This window comes from Falco cherrug, chromosome 5 (genome assembly GCF_023634085.1).
Source record: "Falco cherrug isolate bFalChe1 chromosome 5, bFalChe1.pri, whole genome shotgun sequence".
Lineage (NCBI taxonomy): Eukaryota > Metazoa > Chordata > Aves > Falconiformes > Falconidae > Falco > Falco cherrug.
The window spans coordinates 70,487,130-70,514,714 of record NC_073701.1 but is presented as its reverse complement, the minus strand read 5'-3'; the positions used below and the strand labels follow the sequence as shown (position 1 = coordinate 70,514,714).

The 27,585-nt window shown below is 46.8% G+C and overlaps 1 protein-coding gene across 1 annotated transcript in view; it reads right to left on the bottom strand.

Annotated features, from left to right (window-relative positions):
• Positions 1-27,585, bottom strand: part of LOC102056661 (collagen alpha-1(VII) chain-like) — a 116,245-nt gene that overhangs the window by 62,796 nt on the left and 25,864 nt on the right. Inside the window, exons 11-38 of the mRNA XM_055711971.1 lie at positions 26,993-27,109; positions 24,712-24,858; positions 24,383-24,502; positions 23,520-23,678; positions 22,158-22,286; positions 21,699-21,848; positions 20,859-20,996; positions 20,277-20,423; positions 19,196-19,315; positions 15,904-16,050; positions 15,546-15,749; positions 15,082-15,221; positions 13,664-13,787; positions 12,089-12,232; positions 11,579-11,769; positions 10,971-11,102; positions 9,730-9,804; positions 9,368-9,448; positions 9,229-9,255; positions 8,150-8,194; positions 7,347-7,415; positions 7,135-7,230; positions 6,436-6,462; positions 6,216-6,269; positions 4,782-4,853; positions 4,123-4,182; positions 3,888-3,923; positions 776-811 (exon numbers count right to left, since the gene is read on the bottom strand). Coding sequence (XP_055567946.1) covers positions 776-811; positions 3,888-3,923; positions 4,123-4,182; positions 4,782-4,853; positions 6,216-6,269; positions 6,436-6,462; positions 7,135-7,230; positions 7,347-7,415; positions 8,150-8,194; positions 9,229-9,255; positions 9,368-9,448; positions 9,730-9,804; positions 10,971-11,102; positions 11,579-11,769; positions 12,089-12,232; positions 13,664-13,787; positions 15,082-15,221; positions 15,546-15,749; positions 15,904-16,050; positions 19,196-19,315; positions 20,277-20,423; positions 20,859-20,996; positions 21,699-21,848; positions 22,158-22,286; positions 23,520-23,678; positions 24,383-24,502; positions 24,712-24,858; positions 26,993-27,109 — 2,987 coding nt within the window. The remainder of the gene's footprint in view (positions 1-775; positions 812-3,887; positions 3,924-4,122; positions 4,183-4,781; positions 4,854-6,215; positions 6,270-6,435; positions 6,463-7,134; positions 7,231-7,346; positions 7,416-8,149; positions 8,195-9,228; positions 9,256-9,367; positions 9,449-9,729; positions 9,805-10,970; positions 11,103-11,578; positions 11,770-12,088; positions 12,233-13,663; positions 13,788-15,081; positions 15,222-15,545; positions 15,750-15,903; positions 16,051-19,195; positions 19,316-20,276; positions 20,424-20,858; positions 20,997-21,698; positions 21,849-22,157; positions 22,287-23,519; positions 23,679-24,382; positions 24,503-24,711; positions 24,859-26,992; positions 27,110-27,585) is intronic.

Below are 27,585 nucleotides of genomic sequence, written 5' to 3'. Positions count from 1 at the left end.
GAGGGAAATCCCCATGCTTATCTTGAACATGCCTGGTTGCCATCTACCAGAGATGAAGTGCAGAGCAGCAAGCTCTCAGCCCAGGAAAAGCTATTGAAGATGGTCCTTTGCAAGCAAGAGAAGGTATGGAGACGGCTATGAGATGAATGGGAGCCACCAGACAAGGTCAGTGCTTTGCCTAACCCCCAGCCCCAGGTCTCTGCTCAGAGCTGGAAGCTGCAAGTACACACACTCGCTGTGCTTGCAGGGCTGCTCCTGCAAGGTGCACTGGCTCGAGGAAGACTGACAGCGTATTTCCATTTTTCACTAGCTTTTCTTAGCAAAAATGCTGCTGTCTCTTTGATCTTTGAGGTTATAATCAAACACATGTGCAGAACAAGTGCAGCTGGGGGAGCTGTCAAAACCTGAAAGATAGCTCAATAAAAGCAAACTGTGAATACTCAGTATGGACCAGCAAAGAGTATTCAAAGTTTGTTTGTCAGTGTTTGCTAGCTGCAGACTGTCCCAGAGATTTACCATTTGTGCAAAGTCTAGTCCATGCATGACAGCACCTTCAACATCAGCAAGCTCCTGAACCTTGAAGTTACGGTGGCGTGGCATGCAGCTACGTGGCCCAGTTACATCTGGCCAGACTGGAAGAAGCCTTCGGGGGGGACCTCAAATTCCCTCCCTCTGGATCTCCAGTCAGATACCTCAACTGCTCTGTCCTGAGCCCCAAAACAGAGCCAGTGCTTCTTCCCCTCCTACTTTGCACTTCAGTGCTGGCCAGTCTCACCTTTTCCCCTTTATCACCACCTTGCCCTTTGTTACCCTGGAAAACAGAAGATGCTTTAGTTAAGACAAGGATCCACTGGCAGGGCAGGACGAGCCTGGAGGTTTGCACACTGCAGAAGAGCCTGCTAAGCACGTTTCCTCCACTGGAGATTGTGAAAGCAGGGAGGAAAGCAAGTAAAAAAAATACATTTTTTTACATGTATTTCATATATGGCACATAGCGTGTTATATATGTAGTCCATGAATTGATAGATATTGTATATTGCATATTAATTACCAGTATAGTATATATAATATATTGCTATCTTGTATAATCAAACATATTACTATACATACTTTTTTTATAATGCCTAATATTAAATTGCATATTTTTATAAAATTAAATATAGTTACTATATAGTTCTACCACAATAATCTGCTATATAACATATATAAATATTTATATATATATATGAACTACATATGAGAAGCTCAATGTAACCTGTCAATGTGCACTTGCAGCCCAGCAAGCCAACCAAACCCAGGGCTGCACCAAAAGCAGCGTGGTCAGCAGGTCCAGGGAGGGGATTCTCCCCCTCTGCTCTGCTCTGGTGAGACCCCACCTGCAGCGCTGTGTCTGCTCTGGGGTCCCCAGCATAAGAAGGACACGGACCTGTTGGAGCAAGTCCAGAAGAGGCCACAAAGATGATCAGGGGGCTGGAGCACCTCTCCTAGGCAGACAGGCTGGTAGAGCTGGGGCTGTTCAGCCTGGAGGAGAGAAGGCTCCAGGAAGACCTTAGGGCGGCCTTCCAGTACCTAAAGGGGGCTTATAAGAGAGATGGGGACAGACTTTTTAGTAGGGCTTGTAGTGACAGGACAAGGGGGAATGGTTTTAAAGTAAAAGAGGACAGAGCTAGATTAGATATTAGGAAGAAATTCTTCACTGTGAGGGTGGTGAGGCACTGCACAGGTTGCCCAGAGAAGCTGTGGATGCCTCATCCCTGGAAGTGTTCAAGGCCAGGTTGGATGGGGCTTGGAGCAACCTGGTCTAGTGGAAGGTGTCCCTGCCCCTGGCAGGGGGCTGGAACTAGATGGTCTTTAAGGTCCAATCCAACCTAAACCATCCTATCATTCTATGATTCTATAATACAATATATATACATTACTATATATATAGATGGACTATCCTGAGCTTGATCAGACTCTTTCCTCCCAAGGAGCTTGAGAACTGAAGATGAGACAGTCTTCTGGAAAAAATTGAGGGTTTACAGCATAGATAATGCGCAGGTCAGGGGTTGCAGGGTAGGTCCAGGCTTAGCTCAGAGGCTGAGCGTAACCAAGATAGCAAAGTGAGATGTTGGTCGAGGGCCCAGTTACTATGGGTTCTACATTTACTTTTTTTTTTAATCTTAATTTTTAAAACTTTGTTGTGATTTGATTAATTTGGAGGCACACCCTTGGCCCAATCAATTCTTCTTCCCTATGTGGTCCTGGTTCACTCTAAATGAAAATGAGCAGCTGTGATTGCCTCCTGCACCTTCTGCTGTCAACTCAGAAAGAGCTCATAAACATCAACAGTCACCTCACCAGTAAGCACCCCGCCAGATTTTGCTCTTTCTCCCCATTGCTTTGCATCAGCAGTCCGTGAAACACCCACCCACAGACCCATATTCGTGTGTATCAAGACTGGGCAAGTCAAGGAGGTCTTTTCTCTCGTGAAGAGCAAGACATAAGCAGCAAACCTGCTGTTACATTTGCAAAGACTTTACAGATTTAAGATCCTTTTTTATTTTATGAAATTAAAAAGCACCACTGTAAAGGGAAGCAAACTACTTTGTTTCATGCTGAATGAAATGTTTCCTTTGATATTAATTTTTCCTTCATTTTCTATCTATTTGAAGTATGAAAATAATTTATTTTGGGCTCAACATGGACATTTTTTGAGCTTTAACAGACATGAAATAAATCAGTGACGCAGATCCATTTGGCCTTCAGTAGTTAACTCAAAGAGTATATCCTGAGTTACCTGCAGAAGAGGGTATGCAGAGGGCCATACAACCCAATCCTAAGTGGTTGCTCCTCCAAGAGCTGTAACAACTTGGGACCATGCTGAGTTTCCTTACCACCTAAACCCACACCTGGCACTCCCCATACCAGGGAAAATTCAGACTTCCTGAGCCTTTCTCTGGTGTCAAACTTCAACATGAGCTCAAGCCAGGTACTTCAGGAAGAGGCAAACATCCACTCAAACCTGAATTGAGAGGCATTTCTCCTGGCTTAGGAGAAAGTCTCGTCCTCCTACAGCAGTCATCCCTGTATATGTCAAGATCAGCTGATTCCTCCTGCACTTGCAGCTTCCCAGGTATTTTGTCACATGGAGAACCTGGAGTTGAACTCCCACATCTCCAAGAGTAGTGAGAGCTGGGAGGCATGCAGCAGTATGCAAGAAAATCTTCCTGTCTGCCATGAGTCCCTTCCCGACTAGTCCTTGCCATCCATCATCTTCCCTGGGTTCATTGCAGAGTTGCCAGATTTGGACTGGAGCTACATTTGTCTGGTTCCTTTCCTCTGGCAGCACCAAGAGGCCAAAACTGTTCCCCACCACTGACCCCAGGCTCCTAAGCAAGGTGAGAGAATTGGTCAAGTCAAGGTTTCCTTCTCCCCCAACAGAAAGATGGGCATTTTCAGAAGAAAAGTTAAACTTCAGGATGGGCTGTGTCACCTCTCACAGGGCTGGTCTTTCTCTGCTGGGAACTTAGGAGTGAATGTGGGTCTGGAAGGTTCAGAGGAAGGTGTCCAAAATGCACATATGAGACAATCTGTTCCTTACATCTTCCTCTCAAAACACATCTAATGTGAACTTCTACAGTTCTGCAGAGTCTCACTGGCCAGAAAAATGCCTTTTATTATTTTATTAGAATATCACAACTTGCTACCATTCTTGGTCTCTGCAGCACCCTGCAGGAATGACTTCCACAGGCCAGTGGCTGCTGATGTGTAAAATTATTCCCTTTCATTGCTTTTGAGTAAGAGGTCAACATTTCCACAGCCTATGGTGATGGTTAGAGCTAGATGCTTTCCTTGGCATCCGAGTACCAGGCACAGGGACTCAGGTTCAGCATTTCAGTACCCACCTTTGGTCCTGGTGCTCCTGGAGGTCCCATCACCCCCTTGAAAAAACCAGAAGAAACAGTGAAAGCTCAGACTTTAAAACCCAGTGTCTTCCCTTCTCTCACCCTTTCCAGTTGTAACCATAGGATGTGCCCTCCAGGGAAAACCACGATGGCAGGTATTGGAGGAGTGTCTGGAGACACTGAACCCTCCAAGGAGATTTTAGCTGCAAATCTCAACACAAAATTGCCATCCTACCTGCTCTCCTTCTTCGCCTTTCAAGCCAGCAGTGCCGGGAATGCCAGTTCCTGCCATTCCCTGCAAGGTAAGCAGAGCATTGCACTCAGGGAACCTGGTCCTCAAAGATGCAGAGCATGACATGTCCCACCTGGATATCTGCTTCAGAGATCTACTCTTAGCCACCCTGCAAAGCAGGAAGGGAGGGATTTGCTGTGTAAACATTTGGCTGAGACATATGTCTGATCAGTAACCTTCAAGCAAGGTACAAACAACAACTTGGACGAGACAATTACAAACAAGGGTCTGTAGGTGTTTTCAGTGGCCATTAGAAGCAGGGTGGGGGGTTCAATGAAGCAGCCCTATCCAAGGGACAGGGAGCATGCAGGGCTCGAGCCGTATTTGGGAGGAAACATTGCTCTCACCAGCAGGAACTGCAGAGGAGACCTTCTGCTGGGTAGAAACAAGAGGACTGTGAGGAAAAATGGACTTGGATGGAGATGAAGCATCTATTCTACCATGCAGAAAATCAAACCCAGACAAGCAGGGAGTGAAGGGGAATGGTGGGAGATCCTGAAGTATCTCCCCACATGTCTATCCTGCTATTACTTTCTCTCAGCTGTTCTCAGCTCCCCCTTGGACTGATGGATTCCACAAGCATCTGATGTGAGAGTAATGACCTTTTCTCCCCTTGGTCCAGGCAGTCCAGGAACACCATGTAGCCCTACAGGGCCTGGCAAGCCAGGTTTCCCCTGAAAAGTAAGATACATCATCAATTCTTTTTCTTTCAAACTGTTTGTTACCCATCGTACTAAAGAAAAGTTCTATTTTTAAATCTGTAGAAACCCAAGCAGAGGAATATATATCCTGATGTGCCTATCTTAACAGCTGCTTTGCAACTGAGGATTTATAGAGATACCTATGTATTCCCAAATTTCCTTTTCACCCACAAATAAGATATGAATCACTGGCTTTACTCAGGAAGAGAAAGTAAAGATGTGTTTGCTTGTTACATGGGAAGAAAAAGCCTGGGTACCCATGTCGATCTGGCAGTGGCTGTTTTCTGCAGTGGCTCTTCATGGCTGTGTTGCTGTGAAAAGGTGACCATAGTAATGCTTGCTGGTGTAGAAATGGTGAAGACTGACATATGGAAATGGCTGGTCTGTGGGATATAACTTTACAGTATGGCAAAGGTAACAAAAAAAAAAAAAAGCCCATGTATCATAAAGGACAGTAACAGGCACCTTGGGAAGGATGCAAGAACAGGGCATGCATATAGTCTCTCAGTAATCTTTCAGGTTTGAGCCATTTGTAATGCAGGGACTTCCCAAACCCAGCTTGGATTCTTTTATTCCTAGTAGTCCCCCATGGACATTTTTTTCTTCTCTTATCTCCCCTTGAACTCAAAATTCCTACACCCCAAACACCCTTGTGGGACTTTTATGAAGAAGTGGCTCTTTGCTTTGAATCTGCTTCCAGCTCAGCCTGTTTACTGTCCCACACTTTTTGATCCACCTTCTTGCCCTCCCCTGGACCTGCCCCAGTTGTTCTCTGTCCTCCTGGGACCAGGGGAGTGGGATGTGGGAAGAAGAAGGGTTGCACTCAGCTGCTCCATGGGTGAAGGAGACAGAGGGGTCTCAAGGGTGAATCACTGTTGCTTTGGAGTAGTCTTCATGAGGTGACATTTACTATCACCTGCCAACATAACTGACTACGCCAGAGGGTTTATCATCAGGGCAAGCACCATGATGGACGCACTTCTCACAGCTTTGCTCCATGCCATGAGGTAGAGGCATGCCCTTGCTTTTGGCAAAATGAATGGCTGTTATCCCGTGTCTTTGATGGCCTTTTAACATTTTCCTTGTGGCAATTCCTGAGTGACAGGTCAACAGAATGAAGCTGACAAAGTGAGAAATGCTTAATTGGCCCTGTTTAATCTGCCTACCCTTGTCAACAGAGTGAGGCATCCCAAAGTGGTGGCTGATGAGAACTGGCAGTAGACATTGTCCCTCTACACCCAGTCCATGTGGCAGAAGGCATCTCAAGGCCAATGGCCCATTCCCACCATGGCCAGAAGCTCTTCCTCAGCAACTGGCCATTGGTGGACCACTCACCGGCTCTCCCATGCCTCCTCTGTCACCCTTGAGGCCATTCCTTCCACGAGGGCCCTGCATGAAGCACAGGGAAGTCTTACTGCATGTCCCAGCAGACCTTTATGGGTCTTGATGGACATCTGGTAAGTAGGGAAACCAGAGCTATTGGGCAGCTTAGAAATAAAAATAAAAAAAGGCTTCTCATCACATGCAAAAGTGAAAGCCAATCTCAGGTACTTACCCTGATACCTGAATCCCCTGGTTCACCCTGAAACACAAAGGACAAGGAGAGTTACCATAGGGTGGTAATTAGAGAAAGGGTCCTCTCTAAACCTAGTCCCAGCAAAAAGCTCCTGCAGGCTGAAAAGCCCAGAGGACCAAAACTCCCACCCCCAAGGGAAGACAGAGCTTTAGTAGAGGTGTCTGCTATCTTGCATGCTCCAGGCACCTCAGCCCGAAATATCTGGTGTCAACCCCCCCACCTTAGGGTAGAGGAGGGGGATTTAGGTCTCTTGATGTCTGCTGAGACTTTTTGACCTACCCACAATGCAAGGAGACATTTGGTGAGAACCATCAGTCCAGTTTTGCCTGTGTACAGCACAAGTGATCCTGTGAATTTCACTCTAGCTGCTGAACAGCCCTCCTAGGGACCTGGAGCTGGAAAAGTCTTAGAGGCCACTGAACCTACTCCCATGTCAGACAAGGCTGACTGTAACCTTTTCAATCACCTGTTCCCACTGCATTGAAAAGCAGGGCCCCTGATGACAGGAACATTTTGCAGACTGCCTCCTTCTATGCCTCAATGGGAGAATCCCATGATGGAGAGAAGATGTGTGCTCCCAGGGCCCCAGAATGAAGAGCATCCAGAGACCGTGGACTATGCCGGGTCTCCTCTTTCTGTGGTATATCACAGAACCATGCTTCAAATAACCATGCTTACCTTGATGGAGATCCCTGGTGGCCCCTGTGGCCCTGGTAAACCTGGTAAACCGGGTGGTCCTGCTACCCCAGGAACGCCCGGCTGCCCTTTCTGTCCCTGCAACAATGAAAACCAGGAAAGGGAGTGATGTGGGCTCTCTCCCAGTTCCCTTCACCTCTCTACCAGCCCTTGAGAGGCTGAAGGGTCCACCATACGTGGGGTATGATACTCACAGTGGGACCAGGCTGCCCAGTTTGGCCAGGAATCACCTCCACTCCTCCCAGCACATAGCCTGGTTCGCCCTGTGCACAAAGGGAGCAGGGGACACACTCAGCTGCGCTGGGAGGTCTGGGTGCAGACTGGCAGTTTCATGACTTAGGAGCAATTTCAGGATCAGTGTAAGTAACTTTAAAAGCAAACAGCTCCTCCCTGCACCGCAAACCCAAACCACCTGCTTGCTGCAACTCTTTTTCAGGTATCAGAAACCACATGGCCATATCCATGAGCTTTGCTTACTGTCATGGAAGAAAATTAATCAGGGGAAAAAGGGTTGGCTTTCAGCAGGATCTGTTCCCTGATCTTTAGCCATACAGACGACTTAGGTGGATGCAAGGAAGGGGGAGGAACGGGCATTGGGGGATGAAGGAAGGACAATAGAATGGTTCCTGGGATCTGCCCACAACTGATCTTGAAGCCTTACCTTTTTGTGTCTTAAATGTATTCAAACAAGCTTGTTCATAGTGGAAACTCAGAAAGGCAGAATGATCCAACTAAGTGCTACCTCCTTCTGCAAATAACCAACTGATATGTGCCAAGGGCCTGTGATAAGGACTGAGAACTTTTCTCCATAAACACATTAGATTCCTTCTAGCAAAGCTGAAGGACCACTCCCCAGGCTGAAGACTAGCAGTGTGGCACTAGTTATGTGTAGCTCAGAAGTTCATATTCACCAAAGGTCACTGTGCAAATGCTTAGAAATTAAAGATCAGAGCAATACAAAAGCTTTCTCCCAGTGAAACCCAGGAATGAAACTCACTCTGTCTCCTTTTGGCCCCACTGGTCCTGGATAGCCAGGAGATCCCTGGAATGAAAAATAAACCTTGCAGCAAAGCACCCACAAGACCACAGACCTGTCTCTAATAAAATCTGAAATCTCATTCATTCTTAAAGTGGTCATGAAAATAGGTTTTTGTCCCAATATCGAGGGGAGCATCAGCTGGAAGATGGGACCTGAACCAAGCCCAAAAGATGGAGTTAAGTTCAAGATGGTGCCACTGAAATGTTGCTTCTGCACAAGAGCTGGCTTTTTACACCATGTTGCAGCCAACAGAGGTCAGGGACTTAGTTCAATTACACATACACTGGTGTCTTGTGCCATTTGTGATGCTTTCTGATACCTCCCTGACCTCCAGCTCTTACTTCACAAGTGTTCTTCAAGACCCATATTTTATCAGCCCTTGATGGTTGCCTTGGAAATCCTAGGGCATCTCAAATGACCTGGGCACCTTGGTATGTGTACCTTCTCAATACAGCTCTCAGGGCCAAGGGGGATTTATCTGGTCAAATACGGTCATTTTCCTACTAATAGAGCCCAGGTAAAAGCAGAGGAGGTACATTTTGTGACTTCTGATCTAGCGTGCAAAGCTGTGCCACCATCAATGACATCAACAGTGTAGAGCAATTAGTACAGCAAACACAAGGGCATACAAGGTTTGGCTGGCCTGGCAAGATGCATGTTTTCCAGGCAATGTTATGAAATGTTGCATGTTGTGTATAGGAAGTCTGTGAGCAAATGTTGCTGCTGGTGATTATGCAGTAGGACTGATACATATATAGCTGAAGGAAGAGTTCACAGTCTTTTTCTGGACAGCTCTGGTTCACTGAGAGTTACTTGGTTAGAAATGTGCCCATGTTGTGTCGCATTATTTGCCAGTTCTCTGACCAGAAGGAAGACTCTTTAGAGCTATTTGGTGACATCAACAGCCCCTCATAAAGGCAAAATGGGTCACTTGGGCTTCCTGTTCTGCTCAGCACAATTGGCCTTTGAAAGGCTTGAAAAGCAAAGCTTTAGGGTCCCACTGTACTGATTATCTTTGCTGCATTGAAAATACTTACAACACCACCTTGGATGCCAGGGAGACCCTGCAAAATGGGGAGGGGGGGGCGGGGAGAGAGAAACAAGAGATATTTGAGAGACAGGCTCACTCTTCTCTTAAGCAGCACTTTGACAAAGTTTGTTAAAACAAACACATACCATGAGTCCAGGGGGACCAGGAGGACCTGTGCGCCCCGGTCTGCCTGGCAGCCCAGGAATGCCGTCCTTCCCAGGTAGACCCTAAATACATGGAAAGTAACAGCACGCAGGTTATGGCCCCAGACCTCCAAATCCAAACAGCTTCATGCAGCACTAGCTTTCTGTACCACTTGAGAGAATCCCCAACTGCCACTGTGCACACGCACACATTAGTTCTCTTTTGCCCGATTTTCAAAGCCAGCATGGAGTGGGATATATCAGAACACCAACATAAAAGACCTGAAGATGATTCTTTGCTAGATCTCTTCCTAATTATTTAGTTGCATATTAATCAAGTGGATGATTCATGCTGGTGGACTCACCCGCTCTCCTTTCTCTCCCTTTGTAGGAAAGCTGTATGAGTCATAGCCTCTGCGAGCCAGTGAGCCTCTGAAGTTCTTGAAAGGAGAAGGAAAATGGAAGAGATTATTATCCACCAAAGGATGGCAAATAAACTCAAACCAGAGTGACCACAAAATACAGACTAGCATGCTCCTTGGCTTATGCAACAAAAGGAAGAAGCAAAGTCGATCATCCAGGAGACCTGTTCATATCATTAGACAATTTAAAGTCCCTTGGAGGTCATCCGTTATTTCTTTTGTCTCAAGCTTGCACTGAAATTGGGAAAACAGGATGGAGAACACAGCATTGTGTGAGGACAAAATGCAGTCAGGGAATATATTGATGCCTCAAAAAGTCTTGGCCCATGTCATCTATAGTTCAGGAGCTTTCTGGCTCAGACAGACTCTAAATATTCTTGGTTACATATCTGCAAGGCTTTAGGGTAGTGTCAATACAATTGTTCTCCCCCATCGGAGAAACTGTGGAAAGGAGTTTGGGAGGCACGAAATAAAGACCCTAATTCAACTGTCCACAGACAGCAGTTACCTCACCCCATTTTAGACTGCTACAGCACAAACATCACCATCTGAGCTATGCTGCCAGTGTGGACACCTACCTTTGAACTGAATCATGACCAGACTGATCACCACACTGACTACCTGTCCACCAGCTACTACAGAGACCCTAATTTTCTCCAGTGAAGCTAACATACACTGTTCAGTTTTGCTGGCTACAGCCACATCAGTTAACTCACTAGACCAGCACATGGGCTCTGGGGCTGTCCTACTGTTCTTCATGTCCTCTGGCTTCCTGCTTGGTATGAGGAGTGGGTAGATTTGCCCCCTGACATTTTATTTCTGAAGTAAGGAGCAGCAGCAACTTGTTGGTCTGTTCAGTGGCTCACATGGAGCATAGAGCTGAGATGCCACAGGACACCTGTGATGTCTGCATGGAGCTGGCAGATATGAAGCAGGATTTATGGAAAACCTGAATTTCATTGGTTTGCTGGGAAGGAGCACAGGAGGCTGCTGCATTTCCCATGCTGAAATGGCAGCTTCTAGGATGTCCTTCCCAAACATGGACATGGTTCCCAGAGTTAAAAGTCTTGACACTGATATAACTCCACTGCACACCACACAGGGATGAGAAGTGACCTGATCAGACCAGTAATCATCGTCTCTTTGAAATATAAACCCCCAAGACACAGTGAACTAATTCTTACCTTTAAACACCAGGGATCACAAGCATCCTCTTCTTTTTGGGTATGTGGTTCAGCTGATGACGTATCAGGCATGTGTGGCTTGCTCTCCGTGTCACCAAATGGCAATTGCTTGTCAGCTTCATGTCGGGTACCCTACAGCATAGAGTTTGGCTTAGATCAGTGATCCTTCAAGTTTTGGAACCAGACATCAAACACCAGCCTTCAACAGGTGTCAAGAGGTCACTGCACTTTTCTATCACCCATCTTTTCATTGAAACAGCCATAAAATATCACTGTTGGAGATACTCTGCAGACAAGCTCACATTCATAGCAATGACCCATCAACTAGAGTTAGAAGGGGGCAATACATTTATAATACATCCAAGTGCTCTGCCCCCGCAATGGCCTTATGCAACAAAACTTTCAATCCTGTATTCTGGATTCCCCAGTTCCACTCCTTTGATTTCAAAGATTTTGTTCCTTATCTCTAGGGTTGGACAGTAAGTGAGGTCAGGATTGGACCCAGTGTCCTAAACCTTTGAAACTTTGCTCAGGGAAGAAGATTGCGCTTTTGCACAACACACACCAAGCAAGCTGGCTTATATTCAAAGATCTATGAACTGGCTCACCTCTCCCAATGGCAGCTGGGCCCCTGAAGCCTGAGGATCAGAACAAATGACTTCTATCATCTCTCGGAGGATTTCTGGGAAGTCGTCGAATGTTCTGATATAGAAAACGTTCTGGAGGTTCTGCTGCAGCAAGATGCTGTTGAGCTCAGTGGGGTCAGCTCCTGAGACACCCACAGCAATGACGCGGATCCCTGAAATACATCGCTCACTCAACAGAAGCAAAAACGTTTGAGATCAGAGATTCCAAACACCTCATCACAATCTTCCTGCTAATAACCTCTTCTGGGATCAGGTACTTCAGTAGCTATGTGAGAACTCAGCTGAAGCAGCAAGTGTGAGTTATAGCAAACCAAGACACTCAAGCTAGGAATAGAAAGAAGAGAGGATAAAGGAGGGCAGAAAGCCAACAATGCACTCCAAGTGTACACATTACATAATGTACCACTCTCAACCCCCTGGAAATTCATGAAGAACCAAGGTTTCAGGGAAATGCAACAGGACAACTCTTACCCAAAGCATGGGCCACTCTGGCTGGTGGCAACACGTCATCCTGGGATCGTCCATCAGTCACAAGCACCATCATGTGAGGGAAATCTGATCTCATCCCTCTGGAGGACTGAAATAACTCCTTTAGCATGTAGGCTATACCACGACCTGAGTAAACATGGAGACACACGGCATAAATCTGCCCAAGTATTAGGTCTGCAGCTGGGCATTGTGGATCTCCTTCCACAGATGGAGGAAAAAGGACATTCAGTGTGGTCCCATTGATGGATAGCAGCCCCTATCATAGGGCAATGTCTTCTGAGGGAAGACAGCAGTAAATCAGGTTGGCTGAAATGGTTCAGGCTGAATTCAGGAGGTAGTTTTGGAAAGGAAAAAAAATCATATTCAGGAGATTCGAAGCATTTTTCCTATGCTCTAGGAATCCATGGAATTCCCATTTTCAAATTTCTTTTGAACGAGTGGAAAGCTTCACAAAGAACTCTCCCCAAACTGAAATGGTTAAGAAGCCCCCAAACAGTATGGAAAGACTCCCATGAGGGGTAAAATGTCTCTATTGACACAATCTCAATGAAAAGGAGTAGAGGTAAGGTTACCTAGGAATTTGCAGCCTGACCAGTTTCCTGTCTGCTTTCCCTAACCAGTCCCATCAGAATTCCTGTATCTTGATCAGCCCCGTTTTTCTGTGTTCCTGACAATACCACTGAGCCAGATGAGGTATATAAGCCTTCAGTTAACATACATGGGTGCCCCAAAGCTTCCCTTTATGTGGACTGGTGGGAAGATGTTAACTGGGCCATTTAAAATTAGAAAAGTTAAAACTAACTACTTTCAATTTAACATTACTGCTCATGTACCTTCAGGGAACCAGGTATACCCTACTGTCCTGCTGGGAACGAGCAGGTGGAGAGCGCTGTCTGTCTCTGAGCTTTTTAACTACATAAGACAAAAACGTCTGAACTTCTGAGATGCTAAGCTAATGAAGAGCTGTGCTATGTGTACAACACAGGTGAACAAAGGACATTATGTGATGACACACCATGAAAATAGGACGCGGCACATTGTTTTGTTGTCAGGGTAACAAGGCAATAACCTTTGGAATTTGCTGACTAAAATGTGCATACAGTGGGCAATAAGGATGCTTCAGCATCAACTATGCTTGCCTAACGCTTATGGGCTTTGTCTCCAAGCCATGTATAAAAACCTCTCTCCAGTGCAGGCAAGGCTATAAAATAATGGAGAGAAACCCAGTAGTAAAACTAAGACAAGGATAAAGGACATCAGGCTAGTTGGAAAGACCATTCCTGGAAATAAAACTAAATTGGATCCTCTGTTCTCAAATTTTAAAGAACTTTGGGCCAGAGCATAGATGCACTTCATGGTTTTCTGGTGGACTTGGCAGTGCTGGGTTAATGGTTGGAATTGATGATCTTAAAGGTCTTTTTCAACCTAAATGATTCTATGATAGCTTTCTAACCAAGTAAGTCGGTTCAAAACACTCAGACAAATGCTTTCTCTGGCCCCTAGCTTCTGTGTTGGGCCAGAAGGTCCACCCCATGTGTGCAGCTCACCCATCCACACCTGTTTTTGTGTTGCCTCCAGCATAGCGCAGTTCCTTGATAGCTTTCAGGGCACTGTTGCGGTCACGGTACTGGTTGAAGTAGAAGGCTGCCCTGGGCTCCTCACTGTATTGAGCAACAGCAACCTGCCAAAGAAAACAGGGTTAAAAGCCATGGAGGGCTCAGGCACATAGCAAGAGGGCTGTCAGTAATCTACCTCGAGTTGGATAATACACCTAGTTGTGGTGCAAACAGGAGTGGAAAGAGATTGTGCTTCTTGCAGACTGAAAACAGCATACACTGAAGGATGGGCAAGGCACTACTTTGGACTCTCTAGTGCAGGGGTCCTCAAACTTTTTAAACAGGGGGCCGGCGTGCGGATGAAGTGGCAGGCAGCCATCTGCGGCTGCTTGGTTTCCCCCCCCAACCCCAGTGGGGGGAGCAGGGGGGTTCTGTAAATACCGGGGAGTTGGATTGAGGACCCTGGGGGGCCGTATCCAGTCTGCGGGCCATAGTTTGAGGACCCCTGATCTAGTGCATCAGGGATTTCTGCTGGTGGATACAGCACAGGACTAATGGGAGACTGGTGCACTTTGGGCAGCTCATGGCTGGGTGAGAGCACCTCCTGCTGCAGCACCTCCCATGGCAACACCCCTTCCTGCTGAATTAAACCTCTGATCTCTGCTGACTGCAAAAGGAAGCCAGCTACTCAGCCCATACCATAGCCACTGAAATCAAAATGTCTTCATGTCCTCAGAATTATTTGCTAACCCAGGGCAACTTCATCATGTACCTAAACCTTCAAGGCTACCTGCAAGCAAAGAGTGCAAGAAGTTCCCATTTCCAGATCAACTGAAAGTGAGCTACATAGGTCTCCCTTGTAAAGGGCTAGTTAAAATACTGGATTAATTAAACAGAAATGACACAAAATTATCTACTGAGTGTTTCCATTGGCTTTGCTGAGTTGTCATTTAATGCTGTAGGCTTTTCATTTGTCCTTGGGGTGTTTCACAGCATGGCCTGGAGGTCTGGTCCTCTGCTTGTCTAGAGGAGGCAGCTGATGGCATGTGCTGCATCTCCCATCTTGGCCCCCACCTGGGTCTCTAACCATTAGCAGTCTGCTTAGAGGGGGACATGCACCTGACACATCCCTGTGCTCCATAACCTAGACACCACTTCAGTAGGTCTGGAATTTACTTTATTCCTGATGACCTGATCTTGGAAAAATAACGAAGAAATGGAAATATATCCAAAGGAGAAAGCTGACATTTAGGAGACTCTCATTCACGTCTTTGTTGGACACACATGTCTTTAGGTAGAGCACGTAGCCTTTCTGACCCACAACATGTGAGCAAGCAGACTACTCTCATTGCAGGGATGAGCAAAAGGTGAACAATTGGAAGGAAAACACCTTCAGGAAACAGAATAACAAAATCTTGCCTGTGTCCCTTCAGGTCCAATCTTAGGGAAATAGGAAATGATCCGGAAGAGGAAATCCTTCACTTTATTGAAATTGCTCTGGCCAATACTCGAGGACTCGTCCACCAGGAACCCAATGTCTGCTTTGAACTTGCCACAGACTGCAGAGGGAAGAGAGGATCTCTGTAAGCTGGGGGGTCCTAAAGCAGAAGCATGTTTCTTTGTGTTCAGAGCAACAAAATAAACCAAATACCACTAGTGATGCCATATGTTGGTGAGTGAGCAGACAGCACCTTCACCCTACAGGGCAGTGCTGAGAGCTTCACTGCATTTTATGAGGTTTGTGTCTTCTCCTTCCCTGACATTGTTCCACTCTCACTACTCAATGATTAAAGACTAGTTTTGGCTCCTGAGATCAGAGAAGACCATGCTCCCTTTTACTTACTTCTATATCATCATCAAATCACACATGGATACACACTCACTTGGCACTGGGACAGTTGTCAGTGGTGTAGACACTACAGTTGTCAATAGTGGGGTCTCTGGCTTTGGTGGTAGCTTTGTGGTGGTGGCCAGTGAAAGAGGAGTGGTTCCCACATTGCTGGGAGATGTGGATGGGGACCTCATCATATCCAGCTTTGTCAAAGTCACTGGAGTGATTGGTGCAGGTGACTCTCTGTGATGTCCCACTGTAAGAGGAAAACAGAAAAGGTGTCTTTTAAACCTCTTTTAATTATGATGCCACTATCTAGCAAAAGCATCAGAAGGGTAGGGAAGCCAAGAAATTACTCTCAATAGCAGTTACCTAGGTAAAACTGCAACACAAGTCTTCAGCTTTCATACCTGTTTGTCCCAGGAGCGTTGTCTCTGGTCCCTCCGTATCTCCAAAGACTGGTCTTATAGAAAAAAAATACATTTCTTTGGTGCTCAGTCCTGTCACCCGATATGATCTAGAAGCTGCTGATAACAGTTCCTGGGAAAGACCAGAAGCTGTGAAAGAGGAAGAAACACACATTGACTGGGAGCCAGAGAAACTCAAAATAACTCCCATTAGCATCCCATCTTCTAATGACACCACCTTTGGCAAACAGGAGCTTGGGGACAAGGTAAGTCCTGGGCTTCAGAGCAGAGGCTCTTGGTAAGACATGTTTGCAAACTGGGATGGTCAGGTCCTAAACCAGAAGAAATAAGGTTGTTTGCATCTGACAAGGGAGTTCTTGAGTACATGAACAGGAAAAGAAAATGGGAATTTGTACAAGTGTTTAGAGAGGGCATTTGGTCCAGGCGGTGTCTGAGGATGAGCTCTGTGACAGACCAATGGTTTGCAGCAGTTAGCATGTATAGAAATAGGATTCTTTTTTTTGTTTTGTTTAGAAATGATTGGAAAGTTCGCTGCAAAGTAGAGTCAAACTTAGTTGAGAAATGTGGCCACATACAATAGATAGTTTTGATTTAAAATAATGATAGGAAAAATGTGTGAAAATGTCAGAATAATGTTTTGACATTTTATAAGTGTCTTATTTTAGAACTATCGAATGATGAGTTTTGACACTGTTCAAAGTGAAACTTTCACCTTTTCATTCTGAAATAGCATTTTCCCTTAAAAAGATAAAAAAGTAGAAGTCTTTTCCATGGAAAGAAATTACATCAGTATAAATCCTCTGTTTAATTTTCATTAAATGTTCTCAATTACCCCCAAAAAATTTTGGATGGGAGGCTTTGCTCCTTTAAAAAAAATCCCTCTTGCAGTTTGATTCAAACTCTCCTACTCCCCTCCCTCTGGGTAGGCAAGTCAAAATAGTAATAATTGGTTTAGGTGCCACACTACCTTGTCTGAGATTTGCTGTATGAAACACAAGCTGACAGCTCTGATGAAGCACAGATCTATGGCAGCCCACCACTCAACCTGCTTGTCTAAACCCCCAAACAGGCACGTTCACCTACTTTTCCTTTTACAGCTATGCTGTTGTGTAGCACTAAATATTGTTTCATGTAATGGGGCTTTCACATAATGAGAAACTGCATGGTTACCACATGTGCTCCAGGACAGGAAGGAGACTTTGCTGGTGGACTGAGGTAGGGCATACCTGGATCATACACAGGGAGGGATGCCCAGCACAAGACTGACAAGCACATGCAGGAAAAGTCTGCACGCTTTGGAGAAGGAAGATAGTCTTTGCCAGGGACAACTTTCTACAAAAAATGAAGCTGATTTGCAAGAGAGAGACTGTGAGGCTCAAGGTGCAAATGCAAGATTAAACGAGTATCTGTGGATTAGGTGGATAAGAAAACCATGACTTTGGTGCTCCATGGATAGTCAAGAGAAGGTAGAAGAGAGAGGAGGGCAGTGCCTAGCTGACCTTCTCCAAGGTTGTTCCTGTTACATGGGGGAGGAAGGTTGGCTCTGGATGGAGCCTCGTTGAAATACATGTGCATTTGGTTTTATTTAACAGTGGACAGAGGGGGTCTACAGGTGGGATGACCTCAAGCTGCGTAGAAGGGGACCCAATCTTTTACAGGGCAGGCTGGCTAGGATCAGCCAGCAGAGGAGAGGGCACTAAAGAAGCTTAAAAGGGGGGCAAGGGAAAGAGGTAATGAATGAGTACTCATTTAGAAAAAAAAACAAGTTGTGGAGAAGAAAATTAATCAAGGCACCAAGAGACAAAAAAACAAAAAACCCCAACAAAATTCTTAATTGCCTTTATACACTAATTCTGACAGCCTGGATAATTAAACAATTTAAATTGGAATTACTCACTTGTGAGCATAAATTTGATCTTGTTGGTACTATTGAAGTGTGGTAGCAAGATTCACCTAATTGGAATGTTAAATCAATAGTTGTAAACCTATTTCAGAAGGATCAATTAAGTGAGGGCACAGGGGGACTGTCAGACATGGTATTATCCATTTCTGAGCTGCTGACAACTCTGAAACCAATGATTTTTTAATACTTACGGATTGGTATTTTAACAATATGGTACAGGAGGGGAACAGTTGCATTAGATCACTTGAATCACCCTAGAGAGCTGAATGTTCAGTTCCCTAATCGCTTATCCTTAATATGCAGAGCAAAAAAATGATGCCACCACAGGAGACTTCATCCCCAGTGACATATGCTTTAAGTCTTAAGCTGCCAATAGCAAAATGTTCTTGGAATTAAAAAAAATGAAAGCTGATGACCTGGTAACTCAAAAAACATTGCAGGGACCACAGGGGAATAGTGTCAGATTCGTTTTCTTTATTGACTTGTGAAGATGAACAGATCCCTTGCAAAAATGTAGTGGCTGAAACAACGACAGGAAACTTGCTATATTAAACAAAGCTTAAGCCCACTCCAGGAAAAAATAATATAGCTGGTGCTTTAAGACAGCAAACCCTGTAAGGCCAAATTAACTGGAAGAAGAAATAGATGCTAGAAATTGTGAGCAATGATTAAGAAAGTTTTAAAAGCTCTTTACCATATAGCAAAGCTTTTAAACAGGTAAGAATTAGGGTTGTATGGATGACAAAAGCCAACCTTTTTTGGTTCACTGCAACTATCCCTAATGGACAGGTAGTGACTCTAGAGGAAGAGAGACTGATAATAGCAACCAGCAGGCTTTTTCCTAAGCAATTTTCATGTCTCTTTTTTTTTTGCAATGGTTGAATGTGTCATCCTGAGAGTCTCCTCAGTGGGCCAGCTTCCATTTCCCGCCCCCCCCCTCCTTTTTCACCCAAATGAAAAGCTGAGATGACAGGACATGATCTGTGGAAGCCCCCAGGGTCAACTTTTTGTTCTTTTGCTAAACAGGGTCCAGATGGGTTCAAAAGAATGAACAGTGTTGGTGCCAACAGTGACAGCATCATTTACCCCAGGTCGAAGTGGGCAGCACCTGGAGACACAAGTCATGACACTTGAAGGAAATAGCAGCCACTTAAGGCTGGTGGTGGAAATTTCCCCTTTAATACCTGCCACTTGCATCTTCTGCAGCATCAGCTGGCTCTAAAACCAGGTACTTAATCAAACAGACCACAGGGCAAGCCAGATACATGCATGCTCCATCCTCAGATCCCCTTCGGTGAAGAAGCATCTCACACAGGAGGGGACTGGACCAAATTACAAGCCATTCTTCCTCCCATCACCAAAAAGCATTACCTGAGGACAAGCGCCACGTTAGTAGGTATGTGGATGCTCCAGGAACAGCCATCCAAGTCAGCAAAACACTGGTCTCCGCAGCCTCCTGCACTGTGAACTCAGTCACTTTGGGTAAATCCACTGTTGGAAAACAAAGAAACAAAGCCTAAGGTGGGTAGAAGCTACCACCAAAAGCTTGATCAAGCTGAAAGGAAGCTGATGCATCCTTTGGGAAGCACAAATCCTGGCCCCACTGAAATCAAAGACAATAAGTCCAGATAGAAATGATGAGCATGAAGCACATCTCCACTACATTTCTTCATGGCTCCAGGTCCTGTTGAATCTCTCAGATGATACCTACCCCAGGGTGCAAAGATGTGTGTACCAGGAAACACGTCTTAAGCCTGCAAACAGCTTTGGAGACCTTCTGCCTCCTAAATTAGCATCATGTTTCTGGTGAGAGGAAGGAGTCCCTACAGCACTTTAGGGGTTTTCCAGAAAGCTAAATCAGATTTGATCCTCAGCTGGTGGGAACTGGTGGGTTTTTAGCAAATAACTTTTGGCAGATCTTGAGCCTGAACTGCTGTGTGTTTCTCTAAACTGACTGAAATCTGAGCTGCTGGGATAGGCAATAAAGTTTTTGCCTTCTCACTTGTGTCAGGTGCTAGTGCTTCTTGAAACCACAGTGTTGGCTCCACACGCCTGACCTTCTCCAGTGTTTGGTCTCCAAATCTGCCAATTCTACAGCATCAAGTCACATGGTGCCCCAGCATCATGAGAGTTGTTTGCCTTTATCTACTGGAAATGGTCAAGATGCTGTAACTAAAGAGGTAATTCCAAGATAATTTGTCACAAAACCAGCATCCAATGGTGATTATTGGCAGGGGAAGACAGGCAAACTCTCAGTGGTTCTCGGTAATAGGAAGAGAAGACCAATACATGTTTTCTGGCATGCTGGCTGGTGGCACCTGAGAAGTAAGGTGTCTGTTGGCCAGTATTGCTCTTCTTCCATCCTCATCTCCCATCATAGCCCCTAGGAAGACACAGCCCCCAGCACTAATGTGGAGATGCGCTTGTCCCCATCCAGTGGTCTTGTACTCACAGGTTTTGGCTGTGAGGAGTGTGGGGCTTCCTTTCCGTCCCCTGATCATTGCAGACATGCAGATGGTGTAGGTGGTGCTCTCCTTCAGTTTGGAGATCATGAAGGAGTCTGTTTCTGCTGCAACCAGCTGGGAAGTTTCCAAGCCACCTAAGAGGAGACATTCCAAAACCCCACAGCATACACAGAAAGGGCAAGGTAATTGCTATTAACAATCATTGTTACAGCAGCTTCCTCGTACAGATCCTGTGGGACCTGGCTAGGGAGGAGGGTTATGAACTTATTTTTCATCTGGGGAAATTGAGGCATGGGCAGGTGAGAGATCTGGTCACAAAAGCATCACATGCGCTGCTGGAAGGAAGCCACTTCTTTGACTTCCTAAATCTGAACTATGCCTACATCCAAACGGCATCTTTGTTAGAGACTAAAACCTGGTTCACAGGGCTTCAACCTGCTGCCATAGACGTTGCAGTCCCCAACTACCCTGACCATCTGTGGGAAAAGGAATAAGCTGAGCTAAGCTTCCATTTTTGGGGTTCCTTGTGCTCTGTCCTCATACTGCACCTAGGAGACCAGGTTGCTTACCATCAAATGGCACCCAGGATATCTTATAGTGAGTTACTCCAGGAAGCCTCCTCCAAGACAGCTTCAAACTATTTACACCAGTTTCAATAATCTTCAAATCTTGGATGGTTTGGATGGGACTGGAGTCTGCAAAAGATGCTGCAAAAATGAACCAGGGTAAGATGTCTGAAGTAACAGCTGAAGTTAAACATCATCAGGTTTGTGGCTCTAAGCTATAGAGCTGAAGATGTGAGTATTGATGTAATGTCTACTTTCCAGCCATTATCCAGGGTCGCCAAGCTTTATTTCCTAATGAATCCATGGACAGGAGCACTGCAGTTGAGGGAGTTCATCCACATCTCTCACTGCCTGCACTAAACTCTGGTGACATGACACAGGGACATGAGGAGGGGGCCACGAGAGGACAGATCATCCAGATGCATCTTCAAACACCATGGGGAACTGTGATTCAGACAAACTCATGTGAAAAAGACACTGAAAGGACTCAGGACCCCAAGTTTGAAGAGGCAGAGCCACAAATCAGGGAATGGTAAACCTCAAGAATGCATGCTGGTGAGTTGACCCTGAGTGGTGCCTGCAGAGAGGCTCCTGCCTTTCTGAGATGGCTGTGGATAAATAAGACTGGAGACCACGTTAATACATCCAGGGCTGCCCACCTATGGCAAGCCTATTTGACATGCCAGGGAGACCTGTCCACTCCTACCCATGGGAACAGCTGTGGATTATTGCTACCAGCTATGAGGGCTGCTCATGCCACTCCACCGTTAATGTGCAGTGCACAAGACCATGAATCCAGTCTTTGCAACCCAACGCAAAGAGGGTGGTTCCACCAGGACATACCTGTGCGGTGAGTGAGAGTCACCTCCGGCCCCTCAGCCTTGCTGAAGACAGCCCGAACGCTGACTTTATAAAGGGTGTCAGGCAGCAAGTGGTCAATCCGGTAAGCCAACACTCTACTGCCCAGGTACTGAGTCTTGGCAACCTGTTCTTCTGTCAAAAAAAGGGATACTTCAGAGCCTGTAGTTCACCAGTGAGGCTGGTGGCATCCCCTCCGAAGGAAACAGCCATTCCTTGCTTACTATTGTTTCAGAACTTTGAGGATTACATTCATAAATAGAAGAGCATGAACACAAAGAGAGAAGGAGCCATTGCCAACAGGTGCAGGCTGAGGACCATGTTTCTCAATACTGAGATCTCTCCTACCTGAGGCAGTAGATCAGGAGTTTAGAAAGATGCTTCCCTTGGCCACAGCCATGGGTCTGTGCCAGAAATGAGCATGTGCACCCTTTCTCTGCTCACCTTTGCCTGCTCCCACAGGGCTCCAGGTGACTTTGAATTTGGTGGCAGCTGCTGTGGCACTCCACGCCATAGACAGGCTTGTGCTCGTGTAGGACATCACCTTGAAATTGGAAACGTAGCCAAGAGGAGCTGCAGGGTGAGAATAGTATTAGATAGTGTCCTTAGTGCTGTCCAGCAGGGCTCCTCATTGGCAGTATAAGCAGGCCAAAATTATATAAAAAGGTTAAAAGTGGTACCTTTGCTTATCCTCAGTGTCTCATCCTCCTCACCTGGAGAGACACCAGTTTGTACTGCTTGAGGTCTGGGCTGTGCATGAACATCCTACCTCCCTTAGCACCAAGGAGCATGTTCTGCTCTAGATCCATGTGGGTGCACCTCTGCAAGCCCAGGACAGGCAGTACAGGGATGCAGGGAGTCAAGGGATGCAGATCCCAGCGCCCCACCTGCCACTGCCACCGCCTGTCACTGCAGGGTGAAACATCCACCCAGAGATCCCACAAGTGCTGACCATCCCTGTTTGCCTGTGCTCTTCTTCACAAAGGTCAACCCACTGTCTCCATACTGTATTCCAGGGTTGCTAGTCACCTGCTGCCATTTTAAACCTCTCCAAGCAGAGTTCTGGTACTGTGTAAATCTTGCCTCTGCTTTCTGATCATCATGCTCAGCACTGCTGCCCCCCACCTCCTGCCAAGATGCAGCAACCAAGAAGATTTCTATGGAGGGACAACTTTGGCCATCAAGTAGACCACCATCTTTCCCTATTTTACATGAAGAATTTGCATCTTCTGCATCTTGCCAGGCAACCTGTTCTTCCAGTATAGCCCTTTGGAGTGCCCCCTTCTTTGAGGAAGGGGACAGCCCTTGTCACCAGGCAGAAATGACCACATTAGGATGTTCCTCTTCCTTTAACTCCCTATGGCTTCATATGGCAGAATTTACCCAGGTCTCATCTCTTTTCCAGCTAGACTCTTTGACCACAATGTTGAAGACTTTGGCCGTTGGTCTGGATTTTGGGAGGCCTGGAAGCTCAGGAAGCACAGATTGGGCCGTTCATATCTGAAGCTCTACCCAAGCCCACAGCGCATGAACAGATCCACTGCAGAGCACACATACTCCAGTTTGCGTCTGAAGACTCCCAGGCAGAAAATCTAAAGCATTTGGGATTCACGGTCTCACCCACCAGGTGCAGCAGGTTGGCTGGGCAGAGGACCACCACCACAGTGCCCCTGACATGAGGGGCAGATGATGGGAGTGGGGTGCAGGAGGTACAGTGTAATGCCTTTGTAGGGATACACTAAATTGAACCAGATGTGCAAGGGCTGTATGCTGTGGTAGCTACTTGTATACCCTGACCATACTCACATGTCCTGGCTGAGGTTGTGATCCCTGGTCCCTCCACCGAGCCAAAAAGCACATACAGGGAAATCACGTACTCAGTGTCATGGGCCAGGTTGCGGAGCTGGTAGGCTGTGATCGACTTGTTGAGGGCCAGCTGGCGAGGACGGTCTTTGCCAAAGAACTCTTTGGAAGAGAGAAAATAAAATAGAAGAGAATAAAGACTGAAGAGTCTGGAAAGCAGCTCTGTTACATACTGGGATAGACATCATGTTTTCCCTGGCAGTCCATCTCCAAACCAACCGAACCTCTGTTGTAGAACACTCATATGTACACTGGGGCAAGAGAGAGTTTTCTTGTTGTTATTTATTTGGGAATTCAAATTACTAAAGGATCCAAACCAGCTGAGAGGAACCAAAGGAATCAAGCCAGCTCTCACATACAGGGCCCACAGCAATGTTGGCACAGTCTCTGTCCCTCCCCAGTATCTGCAGGGAGTTTTGCAAAGCCTCTGTCCCACTATTCCCCAAGGACCAGACAAGGTGGCGTGGGACTCTTGCTCCATGTGTTGGGCTAGGGTCAGGCTGAACATAGCTGCTGCAGGGACCCTGCTTGCTGGCATTCTGGATCAGTTCAGGAATAATTTATGGTTTCAATTCATGTCCTGAAGTTGTGGGAGAGGGTGGTCAGAGCAGTGAATGAGCTGGACCTGTCCTTACACCCACCATCTCTTAGGCTCCCAGTGCCTGATCTCCCATGCTGGGAGATATGCCAATGGCAGGGAGGTTGGAACTAGGTGATCTTTAAGGACCCTTCCAACCCAAACCATTCCATGATTCTGTGCTACAGGAGGTGAAGGTGATGCAGGCTGGAGGAGAGTGGGATCTTACCTGGTGTAGGACCCCAAGCTACTCTGTACCCAGTGGCCCCAGCAACTGAGTCCCACGAGACCAGAGCACTGTTGATGGATATATCACTCACTTTCAGCATCTGAACAGTGCTCGATGCCACTGCAAGAGAGCAGAGTTGCTTGGTTGCATCAAGGTCCCATCAGCTCCTAAGTGGCCCCCCAAAAGCTGTAATGACCCAAATTGTTTTCTGCACCAGATGACAGGCAGAGTGGTGACTACAAATGACACCAGCTCTGTGCTGCCAGCACAGCCTGACCCCCATCCATGTCTTCTTGGGCTGCCTCCCACCTCTGCTGCACAGCACTCACCTGTCATTGCTTTACTGCTCACCACTGGTCCTTCAACATCCCCAAAGATGGGATTGATGGTGACAGTGTACTCTGTGCCAGGCTGCAGCCCCTGGATCATGTAGTAGCTGTAGGTGTTGCTGAGGTTCACATCCTGGATGCTGCCCTCTGCAAAAAGAAATGATGTCTGGGCTCCCCTGGGTCAGACCAAGGAGGACCACCCTTGCTTGGGTCTCCTTGCCTGGGAGGGAGGTGGGCAGTCATGCAGACAACCACTTGAGAACTACACAGTGCCTAAGATTGAATGGCATTTCATCCTCCGGGCTTGCACATGTGCCAGTGAGATCCTCAAGCTGAAGATGGTAGAAACAGGGCTTAGTGCAACAAGCACAAATCTTGGCTGGGGACCTAATTATATACAGGTAGAAATAACCCGCAGCCACTCGGGCAGACCTCAGTGATCATCAATAGCCCACGGCAACTCAGGGGTTTGCAGACCAAAGAAAATAAATCAGGTAGCGACACACAATTGGCCACATATGGGTCTGCAAGCAGTCCCATTAAGAGGGTCCACACTCTGCCCAGCCCTGGGTGACTGGGTGCTGTGTCATCTTGCCTACTCCGCAGGATGCTGAGCCAACTGATGCCACAAAAGACATTTTCTCATTTCTGTGTTCTTGTTGGGGACTAGAAACTACTCAGCTAACCCCCCCGGCACGGCAGGAGAAGAGTTAAAATCTAATCCCTGGGGATCACGCGCTGTTTCAGAGAGGCAGGGAGGCACAGTCAGCGGTACGTTGGGGTTTGGGGGGGAAAGCTGACATTCGCAGTTTGGTCACTGGAGGGTGCCATGTCCTCATCTTCTGCTCCACCAGCACCCTGAGCCCCATCACCCTTCTCCCACCCCACGCCATGCATGGACCTTCTCTTCACATCAGCCATTCTCTGTCTTAGAAGTCAAGAGAAATCCACCCCCCTCCAGTGCTCGGGGCCGCTGCACTGGGACGGGCAGAAGGTGTCTGCATCCCAGCACCACTGCACCCATAACACACGGCCCCAGGATGGGATGGAGCATGGGGGGAGGACCACACAATGCTGGGCAGAGAGGGTGGGCTGCCCCTTGGGATTTTGCCATCAGTGGATATGGGGTGAACTGGTACCACGTGAAAGAGCTGCTCAGAAAGAGCAAATCCAGAGTGGAGGTGATGTGCACTTGCTGCTTCAGCTGAGGATGTCTCACGCTGTCCCCTCAAGAAGGGATGTCCCCACTCCAAAGACACGGCAAGCTGAGCACATGTGTGCTCCATTTCTAGCTGGGGTATTGAGCAAGGACTGGGTAAACAGCTCAGTTTTGGGGTACACCATGACTTTTTCCAGAGAGACATTCACTATAAAACAATAAAAGCAGTTTTGTATCTTCCCTGTAAAGAGTGTTCCCTTCTGATGACCTTTGGAGCTGTTTTCCAATTAAGCCCCCCTCCCCTGGTGGGAGATGTCTGCTCATTTCATAACCAGGATTGCTGAGCCAGAGGAGAGTGTGCTATTTATTCAAAGCCTGTGGTGGAGCCCAGGTGTCCTGACTTCTCATCTCATCTTTGAACCACAGAAATATCCATCTCCCAAGGCCAAAATATGCCATCAAACCTGAATGTCTAACTTCTGCTCCCCACTTCGCACAAAAATATGTTTGTGTTCAGGGCAAGGGAGAAGCTCCAACTGCAAATGCTGATCTGTCTTCAAACACCAAAATTTGTCTCAGAATGAGGATGCATTATTGGATGCTAGGAGATGAAGCCAGATCTTACTGCTGCAGAGAAAAGCAACAAGCACAGGCACTTCCAGTCTGTAATGTGGTAGTACCTGTCCTCCCAAAACAGGGGTAAGCCCAGATGCTCAGGGGCTGTGTGATATCTAGCTCCGCATGGAGTATTTTACCAGCTTCTCTCTACCTATTAACCCTTTCCAAGGCTACACAGGTCCAGTAAACCTGGAACTAATCCCATGTTAAAAGGATGGGTACCTGTTAGCCTGCTTTATGCAGAGCCAGAGCAGGTATTTTTGCATCCATGGCAGTTTACCATCAGCACCCATGGCATAACTCTCTGTTGCAAGCTGCTGATTTATCTCCATGTACACAAGACTCCACCATTCACAGTCCACAAAAAACCTGGCTCCCTCTCGTTTCTCGTTGCATGGCTGAACAAAGAAGTTGTCATTGCATCCAATGCCTTGGGGACCTCACAGCTCCTGTCTCTTCATCTCCCAGCTCACTGATGCACATACCCCACCCCAACGTATCTACCTGCTGACGTCCAAGTAAGCCTGTACCCCGTTGCTCCCCGGACAGGGCTCCACCTTGCCTGGAGTGTGTCAGTCGTTTCGTTCTGCAGCAAGATGCTTTTCACAGGCAGGAGCTTCACTGGAATGAGGACAGGGAACAAATCTTTCAGAGCACGCACTTGCCAGTGGAGGACTTTGCTGGCTGCCCTCCCTGCATCACTGTTCCTCCAGCTCATCTGTCAGAAGGAGAGGGATTTCCAAGGGCTCCTGCCCTGCCTGACAGGCTGAAGGCATCTCATAAAAGCAGTGGTGAAAACAACCAGATCTGTAACCATTGCTTTCCAGGAACAAAGCCTCTAATGCATCAACCTCATTTGCTTTATGCAGTGCGGGTGCAAAATGGCAGGGAAAATGAGGCTCTGCCAGATCTCCCACCCTTCCTCCCAAGCAGCCTGATGGTGTTTTGAGGGTGTCCATGTCCATGCATGTCATGGGGGAAAAGAAGGGGTCAAGGCTGGAGTTAGAAAGGACCTGTTGAACACTTTCCCTTTGACGCACATGTAGTTGCAGTATCCACCAACTGTGAGGTGCTTATCAAGAGTAACGGGTTTGAAC